The 19165-nt window shown below is 40.1% G+C and overlaps 1 protein-coding gene and 1 long non-coding RNA gene across 10 annotated transcripts in view; one reads left to right on the top strand and one right to left on the bottom strand.

Annotated features, from left to right (window-relative positions):
• Nucleotides 1-8724, top strand: part of macc1 (MET transcriptional regulator MACC1) — an 81805-nt gene extending 73081 nt beyond the window's left edge. For all 3 annotated transcript variants that reach the window (XM_069913832.1, XM_069913833.1, XM_069913834.1), the window contains 2 exons: nucleotides 6557-6745; nucleotides 6845-8724. In XM_069913832.1, coding sequence (XP_069769933.1) covers nucleotides 6557-6745; nucleotides 6845-7057 — 402 coding nt within the window. In that variant the 3' untranslated portion in view covers nucleotides 7058-8724. The remainder of the gene's footprint in view (nucleotides 1-6556; nucleotides 6746-6844) is intronic.
• The window catches only part of LOC138751507 (uncharacterized), a 98521-nt gene extending 83505 nt beyond the window's left edge, over nucleotides 1-15016 (bottom strand). For 6 of the 7 annotated variants that reach the window (XR_011350005.1, XR_011349999.1, XR_011350003.1 and 3 more), the window contains exons 1-3: nucleotides 14778-15016; nucleotides 12879-12983; nucleotides 2181-2315 (exon numbers count right to left, since the gene is read on the bottom strand). This is a non-coding gene — a long non-coding RNA (uncharacterized lncRNA). Of the gene's footprint in view, nucleotides 1-1573; nucleotides 1978-2180; nucleotides 2316-12878; nucleotides 12984-14777 lie in introns of those variants that run through there. The other variant, XR_011350001.1, reaches the window with a different exon arrangement.
• Between the last annotated feature and the right edge of the window lie 4149 nt (nucleotides 15017-19165).

The raw sequence follows: 19165 nt of genomic DNA, 5'->3' as shown, positions 1-19165 counted from the left end.
TGTGCAATAAAGCCTATCGTTCCCCTCAAGTCTTTGACATTGCAATTATTGGGGCAACTGATAGTGTTCAACAGGGCCTTTACAAAATTTGTTGAATCAATATGGAGAAGTTTCTGGTTACAAAGTTAATTGTGATAAAAGTGAGATATTACCAATATCAGATGAGGATTATTCAGATTGTAAACAGTTTACGAAGTTTAGATGGTCTAATAAAATTAAATATTTAGATATAAAAGTAGATAGAGGTTATCAGAATGTTAAATAAGTTTAAATTTGATTAAATTTGATTTGAATAGATGGAAGGATTTGCTTTTAACTTTGGGAGAGTAAATTGTATTAAAATGAACATATTTCTTTGTATTCAATATCTTTTTCAATCTGTTCTGTGTTCTAACAAAAATATTTTTTAAGGAACTAAATATGGTATTATGATTGTTTTTAAGGAAAAGTAAATTGTCGAGAGTTTCTCTGCAGAAGTTGACATGGAGATGCGAGTTAGGTTGACTTCAGTTACCAAATTTTCAGAATTACTCTGAAGCAGCACAATTAAAATTTATCAATAGCATGTTTGATATTGATAATCCTCCAATATGGGCTAAGGTGTAGTTGGCTCAGAAGTTTGAAAATAATGTACACCATTTTATATACAAATGGAGTCCTCTTTTGCAAAAGTATAAATTGCCAGTATTGAGACATTTAATGGATGCTCGGTATAAAAGGGATCAAATCATAGGAACAAAAGATAAAATTTAAGCTAAGACACCATTATATCAGAATAAAATAATTACTTTTTCATTTAATAACCCCTATTTGAAAGATTGGGAACTGAAAGGTATTAAGTTGGTCGAGGATTGTTTTGAGGCTGGTATTTTTATTTCTTTTATCAGACTTAGAGAAAATTTTGGGATATTACCAAGCTCTTTATTTGCTTATTATCAAGTTTGGGCTGTACTGTCAGAAAATTTTGGACGGGATTTGGTTTGACTCGGACAAACTAAATTTGAGATATTAATTGCTGATAAGGGGAAGAAAGGGTTCATTTCTGAAATGTATGCGTTATTACAAGAAAAGATGGTTAAGGTTGATTTATATAAAATGAAGGATAAATGGGAGGACTTATCTTTTACATTATCTCAGGAGGAATTGATGAATATGTGTGCAGATAGTGTTACAAAATTAATTAATGTGAGATATAGTTTAGTTAATTATTACTTTCTACATCAGTTGTATTTGACTCGCCGGGCAAAAGTTGAAAAAATATGGTTTTGGTTCTTCAGATTTGTGTTTCCGATGTGGAAGACAGACAGGTACTTTCTTACATTCAATATGGACATGTGAAAAAGTTAAATCTTTTTTGGAAAATATCACGTTTTTGGAAGATTTGTTCAAGATTGAACTGCAACTTAATCAGATGTTGTTTTTACTGGGTTATATTAATACATTAACGACGGGTTTGTGATTGGATGAATTCCAAATAGCATTTATACGTCTGGGGTTAGCGGTTGCTAGAAAATGTATGACTGTTACGTGGAAGAATGATGTTGAATTGAAAATACAAAGATGGCACAATGAATTAAAATCATGTATTTACTTGGAGAAGAAGAAGAATCGAAACCGCTCTGTACTGCTGCTGCATTCCCGTTAAGTCTAGGCCCCGTAGCATGTCATCAGCTTCGTCCCCCCCATGCAGTATACCAGTGTATTCCTCTGAAGCTAATCAGGTGGATTATTTAAATTACTTGCCAGTCTGAAGTGCTCAAATCTTCTTATCCACTTCTTCCACACCCGTGGCTTTGAGAAGTCGAAAGATTCTGGAGGTTTTATCGTGAAAGTCGCTATAGGAGATGCCACCATTCCCAATTGGGGGCCTCCACATGTTCAGGCCCATTCTCCATCTTAGCTTGTCTCTTTCACTTTTAGTCTTTCACAGCCCATCCTCCTCTCTGTGGCTCAAAGCTTGTGTTGGGTTCAAACATGCTTGTAATAAAAATTATGATGAGCCTGCTTTATTTAACATATCCTTTGTGAATATCTACATGCACAGGCAACGCCTGCCGCTCCCGAGCCCGCCAGACACATATCTCTCCAGGATACGGAAGTCCCGCCCCATGACATCATCAGCCCGCCTGATATCCACCAATAGTATTACACCACAGTAACCTGTCTAAATAATAACTTACCAGTGGTTAAGTGCTTTGAGAGACTGGCTTTGAAGCATATCAGCTCCTGCCATGTGGCTCCGTTCCAATTTTCTGACCACAGCAATGTCTTCAGCAGATGACACCTCACTGGCTCTACACAAAGCCCAAGGATACCTGGACAGCAAAGTCACATACATCAGATTCTCTTTATTCACTACAGTTCAGCATTTAAAACTGATCTTCAAAATTCAAGTCCTGCACCTTGGATTTCCTCAGCTAACATTTCCACAATCTCCATCAGGGCACCACAGGGCTGCATACATAGCACCCGCTCAATTCACTTTACATCTATGACTGTGTGGCATGGTGGTACAATGCCATCTACAAAGTTGCTGACGATACCATGGTATAAAAAGGGGCAATGAGTCAGGATACACGAGGGAGAATGAAAATGTGGCTGAATGGTGTACTAACAACATCCTATCATTAAATGTCACCAAATCCAAGGCTCTAATTGCGGACTCTAGGAAGGGTAAACCAGAGGTGTATAATCCAGTGACCATTTGAGGGATCAGGGGTGGAGAGGTGCAAATTTAAATTCCTGGGAGTCACCATCTCGGATGATTTATTCACACATGAAAGGTATAAATTCATTAATGATAATGGGTTTCATTCACATAAGTGCAATGTACATGTACACCAAAATTATAACTTGCTCTAGTCTAGACAAACAGGTGCTTTGTAAACTTCAACAGTACACATTTATTTAGAAAAAAATGGCTGCACTGTCTGAGTTGCTGAAACGGCAGCGCTGATGCTAGTGTGGACCTGATGAGAGCAAAGCATAGAGAGGATATGCGTGCTCCTCCATGGGTTCTACCACCCAGTGCAAAAACTGACAACTCTGTACATGCTTTAAACAACCTGTTAAAGGAGCTGAGGGTGGTTTTAAAAATCTTGCAACTGCATAGTCTGGGCCCAAGATGGTGGCGCCTGTGTTCGGCAGCGGTTTCGAATTTTTTCAGACTCCACTAGGTTAATAATTGATTCTCTGTGTGTAATTTGTTTAACCAAATTATTCCTCTTCAAATGTTAAACAAAGACTGGTGCAAGCCACCAGAAAATAGGGTGATCACATCTTGTTTTAGAAGAAGCAGATGAGTTGACTCAATGGGAGTGACCATGGTAGTTGACCACTGAGGGGCTCTCTGGCTGAAGAACATGCAGTGGACTGTTAGTGACTCAAGGCAAGAAGCCCACACAGGCTGCGGCAAAGGGTTTACACCACAGTAACCTGTCTAAACTGTTGAGTGACTGGCTGAAAGGGTACGAGGTATTAGAGCTGGGATGAGAGAGGGTGCAGAAGGTTTCCTGATTGTTTTGGAGGTTTGGATCTGGATCTCGGGTTGCCGATAATTTGGACTGGAGTCTATGTGGCTGCGGGAGCGCTGGAGGCGAATCCACGGAAACTATTACCCTGAGGGGGTCCTTTTGCTTCTCTTTCTCTGACTGTAAAACACACTTGGCAATTGTTGATGGTGAATCGGTTTGTGTTAAGGCAGACTAAGCAAATTTTGTGTAATATCACACCTGTTTTTTTGCATGACAATAAAAGAATCTTGAATTAACTTACCTAATGCAGAAAAATAATAAACATAAAATATAGGATATAAATTGTGAATTAAATTACCTAATGCAGAAAAATAAAAAACATAAAATGTAGGATATAAATTGTGATAAAGTGGCATTTTAATAATCCAAACAACAGAGTAGAATGATAGGAAGAGATTCAACTTGAGGAAAAAAAAAACTCTTCTTGAACCAAGAGGTGCAGGATTTGAGGTTTCTATCTTTCTTTGGCTTGGCTTCGCGGACGAAGATTTATGGAGGGGGTAAAAAGTCCACGTCAGCTGCAGGCTCGTTTGTGGCTGACAAGTCCGATGCGGGACAGGCAGACACGATTGCAGCGGTTGCAGGGGAAAATTGGTGGGTTGGGGTTGGGTGTTGGGTTTTTCCTCCTTTGCCTTTTGTCAGTGAGGTAGGCTCTGCGGTCTTCTTCAAAGGAGGTTGCTGCCCGCCAAACTGTGAGGCACCAAGATGCACGGTTTGAGGCGATATCAGCCCACTGGCGGTGGTCAATGTGGCAGGCACCAAGAGATTTCTTGAGGCAGTCCTTGTACCTTTTCTTTGGTGCACCTCTGTCACGGTGGCCAGTGGAGAGCTCGCCATATAACACGATCTTGGGAAGGCGATGGTCCTCCATTCTGAAGACGTGACCCATCCAGCGCAGCTGGATCTTCAGCAGCGTGGACTCGATGCTGTCGACCTCTGCCATCTCGAGTACTTCGACGTTAGGGATGTAAGCGCTCCAATGGATGTTGAGGATGGAGCGGAGACAACGCTGGTGGAAGCGTTCTAGGAGCCGTAGGTGGTGCCGGTAGAGGACCCATGATTCGGAGCCGAACAGGAGTGTGGGTATGACAACGGCTCTGTATACGCTAATCTTTGTGAGGTTTTTCAGTTGGTTGTTTTTCCAGACTCTTTTGTGTAGTCTTCCAAAGGCGCTATTTGCCTTGGCGAGTCTGTTGTCTATCTCATTGTCGATCCTTGCATCTGATGAAATGGTGCAGCCGAGATAGGTAAACTGGTTGACCGTTTTGAGTTTTGTGTGCCCGATGGAGATGTGGGGGGGCTGGCTGATGGAGGACCTCAGTTTTCTTCAGGCTGACTTCCAGGCCAAACATTTTGGCAGTTTCCGCAAAGCAGGACGTCAAGCGCTGAAGAGCTGGCTCTGAATGGGCAACTAAAGCGGCATCGTCTGCAAAGAGTAGTTCACGCACAAGTTTCTCTTGTGTCTTGGTGTGAGCTTGCAGGCGCCTCAGATTGAAGAGACTGCCATCCGTGCGGTACCGGATGTAAACAGCGTCTTCATTGTTGGGGTCTTTCATGGCTTGGTTATACCCAGGGAGATGGGGTCCTTTAATGCCAAATGTCTTCTTGATTCAGTATGGTTGATTGATAAGTTAGCAAATTCTAACTCATCAATCCCAAATAATTGTTTAAGAAGATATCCATGTATACTGAAGAGGGTGGTAGATAGGGTCATATAACATGGACATTGGCCCTTCGAATAAACTGACCATGCCAACAAAAATATCTCACCCACACTTGTCCTGTCACTGCCTGTGTTTGATTCATATCCCTCCAATCCCATCCTCTTTATGTATCCATTCAATTTAAAACAAAAAACATTGCAAAAATACCTGCCTCATCTACCTCCTCCAGCAGCCCATTCCATTTGCTCACTACCTCCTGTGTTTCAAAAAAAATGTTGACCCTCAGGTACATGTTAAATCTCTCTCCTTTCACCTTAAATCCATGGCCTTTAGTTACTGATTCCCCTCCCCTACATTGGGCAAAAGGCTCCCTTATCTGTCTATTAATTTTGTGCATCTCTGAGATCATCCCTCATCTTCCTGTGCCCTAAGAAATAAAGTTCAACCTCTCCTTAACACTCAGGTCCACAAGTCCTGGCCACATGCTCATAAATCTCTGCACAATCTCTAGCATGACATCATTTCTGCAGCACAGTGAACAAAATTGAACAAAATACTTCAAATAGAGACTACCAACATGACCTCCCAACTTCTATACTCAGTACTCTGATGAAAGCCAATGTGCTAAAAACCTTCTTGACCAAACTATCTTACCTATAACACTACTTCCAAAGTACTATGTACCTATATTCAGAGATCCTACTGCTCTACAACACACCCTCGAATCCAACCATTCACTGTGTAGGTTCTACCCATATTTGACCTCCCAAAATGCAACATCTCTCAGTTCTCTGCCTATGTGGACTTTAGTATTGCCTTTGACAAGGGCTGACATGGTAAGCTGATCCTAAAATATGGAGCAGATGGGATCATCTGTCAATCTGGAAAATTGGATCCAAAATTAGTTTATTAACAGGACACAAAGGGTGTTGGAAAGTTGCTTTTCTGATTGGATGTCTATGACCAATGGTATACCACAGGGATCATTCCTGGGACTTCTAATATTTGTGATATAGTATCTGTTATTAGATGTAAATGATAGACCTCTCATATGAGATGCCTGGCTGAACATTGCATCTTGGTACATGTGAAAATAAACTTGGATTTAACCATTAATGATCTATGATTCATAATTTTTCTGATGACACTGTTTCATCTTTGGATTAAAATTATCCCTATATTTTATAGGTGGCTGTCCTTTTTACGATGCTCTAAAATGACTTAGCTATTGCAAAGTCTTTTTTTGCTAACCATGTATGGATATAATTACACACATTTTTCATCTTGAATCTTGGATATATATTGGATGGGCATGTTTAAGCCTTTGTTGTGCTCACTTGCTAATATTTTGTTTCGTAGGGATTGTTAAAACTAGATTGCCAAGGAACAGTGATTCGTCTTCTTCAGGATGTTGTTATGCTCTCAGCAGCTGTGGAGCTGAGCGATCGTTGGAGGGAGCTGGCAGAAAAACTAGCCAAGCTTTCAAAACCACAAATGGATGCATTTGAAGCACCTCACAGAACTAGAAGTGGAGAAGTTAGTCAGGAGGTAGGATACTGGTTTCACAATTCTACTATGCAGCTTGCTCAACTGTTATTCATTTTTCCTTAAAATATTTCATTCATAATGTATTTGTTCTATTCATAGACCATGTGGAAGCCAGCATACGACTTTCTTTACACATGGAGTATCAAGTTTGGGGATGGATACCGAGATGTACTACAAGAACTACAAAATGCACTGGATAAAATGAAGAGCCCTGTTACAAGGCATTGGAGACATCTAACTGGGGTGCTTATTTTGGTGAACTGTATGGAAATATTAAGGGCTGCTGCCTTTCCTAGGTATGAAGAGGAATAATTTGGTTAAACAAACTACACACAGAGAATCAATTATTAACCTAGTGGGGATTTGGAAGCAGAGTTTTCCTATAATGTCATTACTTGGGTGATAAATACAATAAATAGAGATTTAGCAAACTTGAGTACCACCTGTAGCTTGAAAAACAGTGATCTGATTTTTTTTTTTGTTTAGTTACTCATTAACTCATCTACTTACATCTTAATATTCATATAAAATGACATTTGCTGAGGAAGCAGTTCAACATGCTTGCAATTGCTGAGAAAATTGTCTGCTTGCAATCTGGTTTCATATTTCTTTTAGGTCAGGTGTGCTTTTTGATATTTACATTTAAATCCAGAAAATTAATCACAATCTAATTAATACTCTGTGCTATCAACTAGTGGAAGCGTAACAACGTCCTTTATTCTGTACCTGTATAGGATTTCTATACGAAGGCAAGGTAATTACCCCAATCCATCTTGTTTAGATTTGTTTTCTGAAATCTTGCTTGGTGTTACCAAAATGATGGCTTGTGTGTATACATGTATTTGGGTTTGTGTATGCCATTATTTTCTTGTTATATATCTTTGGCTTGGCTTGGCAGACGAAGATTTATGGAGGGGGTAAATGTCCACGTCAGGTGCAGGCTCGTTTGTGGCTGATAAGTCCGATGCGGGACAGGCAGACACGGTTGCAGCGGAAAATTGGTTGGTTGGGGTTGGGTGTTGGGTTTTTCCTCCTTTGTCTTTTGTCAGTGAGGTGGGCTCTGCAGTCTTCTTCAAAGGAGGTTGCCGCCCGCCGAACTGTGAGGCGCCAAGATGCACGGTTTGAGGCGATATCAGCCCACTGGCGGTGGTCAATGTGGCAGGCACCAAGAGATTTCTTTAGGCAGTCCTTGTACCTCTTTGGTGCACCTCTGTCACGGTGGCCAGTGGCGAGCTCGCCATATAACACGATCTTGGGAAGGCTATGGTCCTCCATTCTGGAGACGTGACCCACCCAGCGCAGCTGGATCTTATATATATTTTGGAGATTAACACCTGAACCTGTATTAAATCATTGGGGTCATTGCACTTGCCTATTCTTCACTCTATCTGGACGATAACCACCAAAGCACCTAACATCCTGAATCATGGGCTTAATTTTTTTTCTGGAATTTGTCTCCAGTAAGATAGAATGAGGCTATGGGAAACTGGCGTTGAGAGGTAAACTTTTTAACCGCTTACACCTTTACTGATTCTTACGTTGGCACTATTTTTAACTGAAAGCTATGGAGCTGGCTGACAGTCAGTATTACTGCCCTTCAGTAACTGATTTGTGAGAGAATAGTTTAGGTTTTTGTCAAAAAAATTTGTGAAAGAGGATTTTGTTATTTACTCTGTTCATATTTGTATTTGTTAACTAAACACTAATTTTCCTTTTTCCTTGTTGCATTTTAGAACTATCTTGTACTTTTGATTTTTATTTTTAATAGTACAGTACAATGATAGAAATATAAATGTCAGAAATATTTCATTTTCTCATGTAAATAACCATTTTGAAGCCAAAAATATTTAAAGTCACTTGTGTACAGTGCTTAGAATAATGGGAATTATCTGGGTCACAAGTTGAATCACTTTTCATGCAAGTATTGTACAACAATTTTATAGGAGGAATTGTAATATCAATAAAAGTTTTCAAGATGAGATTTGTCTTTCATTTATTTTGATTACCCAGATTATCTACAACCCTTATGATTATTGGAGTGAATTATACAGCAACATCAAAAGCTGCACAGACATTTGAAGGAAAACATCTAGAATTCCATTTATGTACATTTTGGCTCCTCTACTGAATGCATTGTAATTAATTTTCCCTATTAATTGATACTGAAGGTATTTATGAGAAGACTGCAGGAAATCTGCAGGCAAATAAACCCAGAGGAAAAGATTTAGAAGGAACCTGAGGGGGACCTTTTTCACCCAGAGAGTGGCACTTACCTGGAATACACTATCAGAGAAAGTGGTGGATACAGACTTTTTGACAGCATTTAAGGCATTTCTAGACAATGAATGGACTTGGCATGGAAGAGTACAAGCCAAATGCTTGGAAAATGAGATGAGTATGGGTGCTTGCATCCTGGTTAGTATGTTGGTGGTGGTTCGAATAGCCGGTTCCCCTGCTGGTGACTATAATATAAATAGTTAGCATTCTAATGAAATGATTTCAGTACAAAATATTGATTGGATTAACAGAATACTTTTGTTTTCAGAACCTGTTTTGCCAATACCTTCAATATGAATTATGGCATCTAACTTTTCACTTGTAAGATTCTCAATCAAAATCAAATGTTAAGGCAAAATGAAGATTTTGAATGGTATAGACCCTCACATCTCTATAGTTAGCACCTTTTTCTCATGTAAAAATAGTCTTCAAATGTGTTTTGCATATTTTTTTAAAATCTAGATATACTACAAAGAGAAAACAATACAGCAGAATTATTAGCAAACTTTGTGTAGGTTTCAAATATCCTCATTTGCTCTTTGTGCGACATCATGCCTGTAGTGATTTGACAATGTGTTAATGTTATTGAGTGACATGTTTCTTCTGACCCAAGGGCTGAAGCAGTTACTGTAGTGACAGCTGCAACTATGTCAAATGAACTGAGTGGGTTCAGCTCAGCAGATTTGTTTCCAAACACGATCCCTTGGGTGGTGTTAATTTTCTGGAATTTCGTGTTAAATGAAGAGTGCACCTGAAACAATATTTTTAAGTTTACAGATGTGCATTATATTTGGACCTCACAAACTGAGTTTATACTATTGATAAGAAAATGCTTGCAATTGTAATGCAGAAAAAAATTGTGTGGTGTCCCAAAATTTGTGGGAATTTCCTAAGATGTACATAATTTTCTCATACTATCAGAAGTTGTTGCCTTGAGTGATCTCTTAACATTTAAAAAAAAAAATTACATTAACCAATTCCTTCCAGGTAGATTATCAATAAACATGCTAAACTAATTATACTGCACAATGAAGGGTCTATAATATTGGATGATAATGTATACAATGCTGGAAACTCTTAGAAAACAACTGCATTAATAAACTTTTACAACTCCAGTCATTTGTTATATTGCTTTCCAAGATATTCTGAACAAATGTTTAGGATTTTGCTCTGCACCTGATGACATGTGATAACTTCAGGAGTACTTACTAGTTTGCATCATTCAATCCTCAGAACCTGTTGTCCAGCAATAGTAAGAAGACTCAAAGAGAGCAACTGTAACGATCTGCATTGATCCTGGAGAAAAAGTTGCTCCTTTTTCAGTCTTTATCAGTCCCAATATTCAGGGATGATTCAGATTATGCAGCCTTTATGCCCATTCCTTCCATCCCAATCAGATCCAGTTGCTGTTCTGAGAGTGACTTTCTTTTGTGCAATTTCTTCCCGGTAAAACCAAATAAACAGCCTAATTTCTTACTTTTCATGTACCCACTAATTAATCCTACTGATGCCCCATTTTGCTTTCAGAATATGCGGCATTTGCAGTTTGGCATTAAATATTTTGCTAAATATCAAAGCATACAATTGATGTACGGTTATTTCACCACCTACGAATATATATCTACTTCTATCTGCATAGCTGTGGCCGAGGTGAGGAGAACCCACACTAGATTGTGGGGCCAGACAACATGCCTAGTCGGATACTGAAAGGCTGCACAGACCCATTGATAAGAGATCTTCACAGACATCTTCAATGTCACAGTTCATCGTTCCTGCGAGGTTCAAGGTAGCCACCATCATTCCAGTACCCAAGACAGTGACAACGACAGGCCTCAATAACTAATGCCCTGGGGCACTGACTTCCACTATTATGAAATGTTTAGAGTGGTGAAGGAATGCATCAAAGCACGTCGCCCAGAGATGCTGGACCCATTTCATTTTGCCTAAAGATGAAACCATTCCACAGGCAATATCCTGTTTAACACTATCATTCACAAGAGGGTGGTGGAGAAGCTGTCCTTAACACCCCTCTGTAATTGGATCCTGGTCTTCCTAATGGAAAGACCATAGTTTGCCTGGGTCGGTAGCATTGTAATGCTGAACACTAATGCAGTCAAGGGCTGTGTGCTCAACCTGCTCCTGTTCATGCTACTAACCCATGATTGCATCGCCAGATCCAGCTCCAATTGTGTCATCAAGTTTGTCGATGACACAACAGTAGTTGGTCTCATCACCAACAATGATGAGTCGCACAACTGAGAAAATTTGTGAATTGGTGTGAGAGTAATAACTGAGTCTCAATGTGGACAAGACAAGGGGGATGATGTGGAATTCAGGGGGAGAAGGAATGAACACCTTCCATGATCAAAAACTGTGGTGGAGAGCACCAAGTTCCTTGGACTTCACTTAACTAGTGACCAATTGTGGACACTCAGCATCTCATTTGTCAAGAAGGCACAACAGCGACTGTACTTCCTGAAAAGACTAAAGTGGGCAAGGCTACCAGCCACCATTATGTCAATTTTCTATAGGAACTCTATCCAGGGCATCCTGCCCAGCTGCTTCAAAGTGTGGTGCAGTTGCATCAGAGAGTGGATCAGAGGCCAATCTACAGGACCAAAAGAGTGGCAGAGAGGATCACTGGTGTCTCCCTCCCCATTGACGGTGATCTACTTGGATTGTTGTCTGAAGAGGGCCTGCAAAATCATTTCCACCCTGCACACATCGTTTCAGCTGCTCCCTTTGGGGGAAAAGATGCAGGGATATCCAAGCCAGCACCACCAGGCTGAGAAACAGCTTCTTCCCGCAGGCAATGAGAATGCTGAACGACCAACAGAACTGCACACACTAACCATTTGAGACTCTCATTCGTGGAATAATATTTATTTATAAAGATTAAATACTTGTTCTGCATGTCTGTTATTTGCCTGTGAGTTTGGTTGCATGTCTGCATGTTTTGCACTGAGAACCAGAGAACACCGTCTCGTCGAGTTGTGATTGTACAATCAGATGACAATAAACTTGACTTGAAGGTGACTTGTAAAAGTAAGTGTAAAGAAATGTAAAATGTTTGAGGATTTACTGGTATATTAAATTGATTACTATGCTAATCTGCAAATAGAACATTCTCATCAAACTACTCTTTAAAAACAAAAGCACTAAAAAAACATTCATTAAAAGGAATTGAATGAAATTAAATGAAATCTATCTTCTTCCATTTTTGCTTTTAATATGTTTGTGCCAATTAACCTGATGAAGAATGTGTGGACAAATTTCACAACCAGGTAGCCAACAGGCAGCAAAGCAAAAGATGTAGGTACGAGTGTGGTGCACTGCGAGCCAGAATCAGACACACACAAGGTACAGACTGTACAATAGGCTTTAATCCACAAAGATTTCCACAGAGCCAGGCTGGCTGTGGCTGCAGCAACTGAGTGAGGTCTCAGGAGGACGGCGCAGGCTTATATCCCGGAGGGTGATCGACACCTGACCAGGTAGGGCTTGATCCATTCAGGTTGACTGATAGACAGCTGGCCAGGTGTTGTCCTGTCCCCTTACACTCCTGCAGGTACAGAGGATGCCCCCTGCAGTAGGCCAGTGGTGTACTACCACAACCAGTTTAAGCTGGCACCTGCAGTGAACCTATGGGAGACTTGTACAATAAGACGAATATATTTGAGCAGCAGTATGGTATCCAAGAAGTTTAGCCCCTTTATATCAACATATTTTAGTAATATTCTACATTTATCCACTGAAACATACTGAACTACCGAACTCTATAGTCTTTTAGTGCCTGAGATAGATAGATTTAACTTGGGTTCAAGCACAAGGAGAAAAAAACAAACAGGATATTTACCTCTTTGGGAATGAAATCTCAGTTTAATCCTTTTCTGATGAAAGGTCTACTTTGCAAGGATAAATAACAGTCAGCCTCAGGTTTTTCCTCTCTTGTGGCCAGACTCTGTAAGAGACATTGATTCTTATGGTAAATCCTGCATTATTTTTAATTTCAATTTTCAACATCTGCAGAATTTTAGTTTTATTTTTGCCTTGATTTGTTCAGCTGGGTTTGCTCAATTTGTTATTTCTTAGTTGAGTGTCAAGATTTTGTTTTATATATTCATTAATGGAATCTGGGTAAATGACATCCTTCGAGGCATTTTTTTTTCTTTTCTTTATATAAAATTAACACGCATCTATTCAACTTTTGTAACATTGTGATATGAAAATTGAATTTTACATGTTTATTGTAAATAAAATATTCAAAAAATATTGCGTCTGGTATCACAAATGTTTACACTGCAAATTATACAAGATGTTATATGAAATTACCTAACATTATGTGATGTTAAATACTATAAACCAATGACATCTTTACTATGAATCTTGCACAAGTTCAACCATTGTATGTAACCTATGACATGTACTTCCCTCTGATTCTAAAAACAATCAATCCACTTTACAATCATCTTGCTAATTGTTCTTTAAAATATTACTCACTTTTTAAAGGGAAAAACCCCATGTATTGTATAATTTCAAAAATGAATGCAAGGCAATTTGATTAACTTAAGCTTCCCTTTGATTGTACCATGTTTAATTTGTTTGCCTGCAGTAAGTTCATGAATTGCTAAATATATGTTTGATTTATAATGATCATTAAAGAGGAAAACATTAAATTTAATCAGCATTCTGAAACTTTGGTAAATGAATCTTGACATTATTGATATTTACCACTTATAACAACAGCACTAGTTTTCATGAATTACTTGATGACATGGACAAAATGAGCAAAAGGGCCTGTCTCCCTTCTATAAAACTATATTACTCTATGACTGGTAATAAGCCAAATAGTGGTGGTTAAAAATGATACGATTGTATTTGTATAAATAAGTTCTTTACTATTTCTCTCAACTTGCAGCCATTTGAGAAGTTTAGTGTAGCCTTGTAGATTCTCTATGGAATCCTGATGTAGAGATTTTAGTCAGTGTTGCTTTACCATGAGTTGAATAGATTTCCTGTATAACAGTTTCTCTCTTCTATCCTCCCACCCATATCCACCTATGACCTTTTATGTGTTTGTGTGCCTTTCCCTATCTCATCCTCCCCCTTTTTATTCAGGTGCTTTCCTGCTTTTTACTCTTACCTTGACAAAGGCTTCAGGTTTGAAACATTGATTCCAATTTAATTCCTATAGATGCTGTATGACCTGCTGAATTTGTCCAGCACTTTAGTTTATTACTCTTGTATGAAGGTGTCTGACTGCATTATTTGAATTTAAATTTCCTGTCTGTCATGGTGGTATTTGAACATGCCTCAAGATTACTGGTTAAGAACACTAATTTAATCATACTGCTTGTAATTTAATCATACTGCTACCATTCCCCACACTTTAAAAAAAGCACATTTGTTTATAACACCAGAAAACCATGAGAATTAAGCCCTCCACATATACTGACTGATCCACTAATTTCCTTCAGCAGTTTGTTTTTTTTGCTCAAGATTCCATCATCTGCAGTCTCTTATTTTAAATTCCATTTATCCAAATGCACAAAGTATGGATGGTTAGTAATGGACACTGCAGTAGTTTATTCACAGAGCCATAATTTTTGAAGGAACAAGCAAATCAAGAAGAACACAGACAGCCCAGATGTCAGTCACTTCACAACCAACTGCAGCCACTAAACAATATAATTAACAACAAGAAAAATTTGACATTTTGATCTCAATCATTAAAATAAGAACTTTTCTGTGGTACCTTTTGTTCACTGCTCATCAGCTTGATGAATTCTCAATCAGACTGCAAGCCCTTTACAGAGGATAAAAACCACCAAAAAAGCGGTCAAAAGTAACGCATCAATAGTTTAATCGTAGCTTCAGCTGTAAGCAAGGTAGTCTGCAATTAATATGCAAAATGGCTTGGTTCCATCTTAAAGATTTGGTAGAAATGTACAAATCAAATAATCTCAGGCATCATCCTTGCTTTGCAAATACACGCAGTTTGTTACAAAGTACATCTGGGGCCAACATTGGACTAAAATAGCTTCATTTCTGACTTTATTGTAACTGTTACAAAGTCTGATGTGATTGTGAACTATATTTCAGGAGATGCTCAATCTCACAATGTCTTGAATTAATGCTTCTTATTATCCTACAGTGCTAGCAGAAGGAGGACTTAAATAGGGATGGACATGAGATGATAATGTATTGTCAATACATAAATACAATTTACAGATGCACTGAAATTCTAATGGTGCAGCCAAAACAGGACATGAGATACATCAAATGCTGCAGGAAAATTGAATTACTACAATATGTCAAAACAGAAAAAGGTTTTTTTTTATATAGAAAGAACAGTTCTTCTATTTTATAGAAGAACAGAAAAATATTCACAGTTGCAATTAATAAAAGAAAACATGTTTCACAGTGCATTCTGATCTTTTGATGGTACTATAGAAGTTCATTCAGCTCCAAGTAAAGTGCAGAGAACAAAACAAATGACTCTACTTCACCTTTGTTGACCACACCAAAGTCTTCGACACCGTGAGTAGGAAAGGCTTTGGTAAATACTAGAGCACCTCGGATGCCCCCCAAAGTTCCTCAACATGGTTATCCAACTGCACGAAAACCAACAAGGTCGGGTCAGATACAGAAATGAGCTCTCTGAACCCTTCTCCATTAACAATGGCGTGAAGCAAGGCTGTGTTCTCATACCAACCCTCTTTTCAATATTCTTCAGCATGATGCTGAAACAAGCCATGAAAGACCTCAAAAATGAAGACGCTGTTTACATCCGGTACCGCACAGATGGCAGTCTCTTCAATCTGAGGCGCCTGCAAGCTCACACCAAGACACAAGAGCAACTTATCCGTGAACTACTCTTTGCAGACGATGCCGCTTTAGTTGCCCATTCAGAGCCAGCTCTTCAGCGCTTGACGTCCTGTTTTGCGGAAACTGCCAAAATGTTTGGCCTGGAAGTCAGCCTGAAGAAAACGGAGGTCCTCCATCAGCTAGCTCCCCACCATGACTACCAACCGCCCCACATCTCCATCGGGCACACAAAACTCAAAACGGTCAACCAGTTTACCTATCTCGACTGCACCATTTCATTGGATGCAAAGATCGACAACGAGATAGACAACAGACTCGCCAAGGCAAATAGCGCCTATGGAAGACTACACAAAAGAGTCTGGAAAAACAACCAACTGAAAAACCTCACAAAGATTAGCGTATAAAGAGCCGTTGTCATACCCACACTCCTGTTCGGCTCCGAATCATGGGCCCTCTACCGGCATCACCTACAGCTCCTAGAACGCTTCCACTAGCGTTGTCTCCGCTCCATCCTCAACATTCATTGGAGTGACTTCATCACCAACATCAAAGTACTCGAGATGGCAGAGGCCAACAGCATCGAATCCACACTGCTGAAGATCCAACTGCGCTGGGTAGGTCACGTCTCCAGAATGGAGGACAATCGCCTTCCCAAGATCGTGTTATATGGCGAGCTCTCCACTGGCCACCAAGACGGAGGTGCACCAAAGAAGAGATATAAGGACTGCCTAAAGAAAGCTCTTGGTGCCTGCCACACTGACCACCGCCAGTGGGCTGATATCGCCTCAAACCGTGCATCTTGGCGCCTCACAGTTTGGCGGGCAGCAACCTCCTTTGAAGAAGACCACAGAGCCCACCTCACTGACAAAAGACAAAGGAGGAAAAACCCAACACCCAACCACAACCAAAAAATTTTCCCTTGCAACCCTGTCTGCCTGTCCCGCATCAGACTTGTCAGCCACAAACGAGCCTGCAGCTGACATGGACATTACCCCTCCATAAATCTTCATCCACGAAGCCAAGCCAAAGTAAGTAAAAAGTAGAAGTTAATTTGAGTGATGAGTAGATTCAAGAACCTGCTAGCTATTGGGAAAATTATTTTCCTGATAAGAGATGCACTGGACTTCTGCTTTCTGTGCTTCTGAACTTTCTTCCTGAAGGAATCAGCAAGAAGAGATTGAGACCTGCATGATAGGATTCTTTATAATTTTAAATGCATTCTTGGAGGCATCTTCTTACTTAGGGCTTTAATTGACAGGAAGTTGGTGTCCCTAATGGATGTGACTGAGTTTGCTGTCTTCTGTAGTTCTGGTCACTTGAGTTTCCAAACCAGGATGTGATCAATCCAGTAATTAAACTCTCCACAGAACACCTGTAGATGATTGATAAAAGATTCTATGAGAGGCCAAATCTCCTCAGACTCTTTTAAATTTAATTTTCATTGGCTTTGATAGGTAGGCTAGAGCCACAGTGTGAGGTTGAGAGTTAGTACAATAGAACAGTCATTTTTTCTTTTCATTGTTGAACGAGATCGATGGTGTTTAAGGCCAGTGATCCAAATCTCAAAAGGAAGTCAATGTACAACCTGCAAAAGGCCATTTCAACAGCAAAGAGAAGCTGAGGGAACCTAGAGATAGAGTCTAATTCTCACCAGTAATGGCAGGGATTGCAGGCCATTGCATCCTTCAAGGCGAGGCTGAACACCATGAATTTCTGAAGCAACACCTCACCTGAACCTCCAAGGAACTCATTTACTGCATCCGGTACACCCTCTATGGCCTTCTCTACATTGTAGAGACCGGTCGCAGAATAGGAGAACACTTAACCCAGCACCTCCTCTCTGTCCGCAACAAAAGCAACCTCCCCATAGCCAACCATTTCAATTTTGAGTCACACTCGCAAGCTCATGTCTGTCCATGGCCTTTCACACTACCCCACCCTGACCATCCGCAGATTGGACGAACAACACCTCATTTTTTTAATCTGAGCACTCTCTAACCCTAGGGCATGGAGATTGAATTCACTGCATTCCACTAATCAGCTTGCCTTTTCCCCCTGCCCCCCCACCCCCCCCCCCCCATTAACTAGTTATTCTAGTTCCTACTTCCTTTCTTTCTCCACCTAATCTAGACTCCTCCCCCTTTCTTGTGGTTCTCCACCACCCCACCTATCATCTCCAACCTTCACCACCCCTCCCCCCATCCTTTTGTTCGGGCATCTCTCGTGTTTCCCCCACACCTTGATGAAGGGCTCAGGCCCAAAATGTTGATGTATCTCATCTCATGTCCATCCCTATTTAAGTCCTCCTTCTACTGGCACTGTAGGATACTAAGAAGCATTAATTCTGGACATTGTGGACTATATTTCAGGAGATGCTCAATCTCACAATCACATCAGACTTTGTAACAGTTACAATAAAGTCAGAAATGAAGCTATTTTAGTCAAATGTTGGCCCCAAATGTACTTCTTAACATCCTGCATGTGTTTGCAACATAAAGGCACTGTTTAACCTGCTGAGTTTCTCCAGCATTTTTACTTAACCACAGTGCCAACAGAATCCTGTGTTTTACCACCATAAATTGCTGTGATGCTTCACTACCCAATGATCTGAACACCTATGCTTGGTTTGAAAAGGAGAACTCAATAGCACCAATGAGAATCCCTGCAGAAGTTGATGACCCTCTGATATCTGTCTTTGAGGCCAAGAGAGTGAACCCTCGCAAATCATTAGGCCCGGATGGTGTACCTAGCAATGTACTGAAAATTTGTGCACTGGCCAGTGTGTTCACAGAAATTTTCAATCGCTCATTGCTGCTGTTGGAGGTCCCCATCTGCTTCAAAAGAGCATCAACCATCCTGGTGCTCATGAAGAACAGAATGAGCTGCCTCAAGAATTATCATCCAATAACATTCACATCTACTGTGATTAAATGCTTTGAGAGTTTAGTCATGTCTAGAATTAAACATGCCTAAGGAAAGATCTTGTCTCATGGCAATTTGCCTACTGTCACAATTGCTCCACAACAGATGCAGTATCACGAGCACTCCTCTCAGAGCTGGATCACCTAGACAACAGCACCACATACATCTGGCAACTCTACATCGACTACAGCTTAGCATACCCTCAGTGCTGGTCAAAAAGCTCCAAAACCTGGGCCTCTGAACCCAGCTCTACAACTAGGCCCTTAACTGCCTCATCAGAAGGTCACAGTCAGTACGAATCGTACATCACATCTCCTCCTCACTAATGATCAAAACAGGCGCTCCTCAAGGATTTGTGTTTAGCCCACTGCTCCATACATTTTGCACCCATGA

This window comes from Narcine bancroftii, chromosome 1, assembly GCF_036971445.1.
Source record: "Narcine bancroftii isolate sNarBan1 chromosome 1, sNarBan1.hap1, whole genome shotgun sequence".
In the NCBI taxonomy this organism is placed as follows: domain Eukaryota; kingdom Metazoa; phylum Chordata; class Chondrichthyes; order Torpediniformes; family Narcinidae; genus Narcine; species Narcine bancroftii.
Note: the sequence above shows the minus strand (reverse complement) of the source record. Positions and strands in the feature narration are given on the sequence as shown.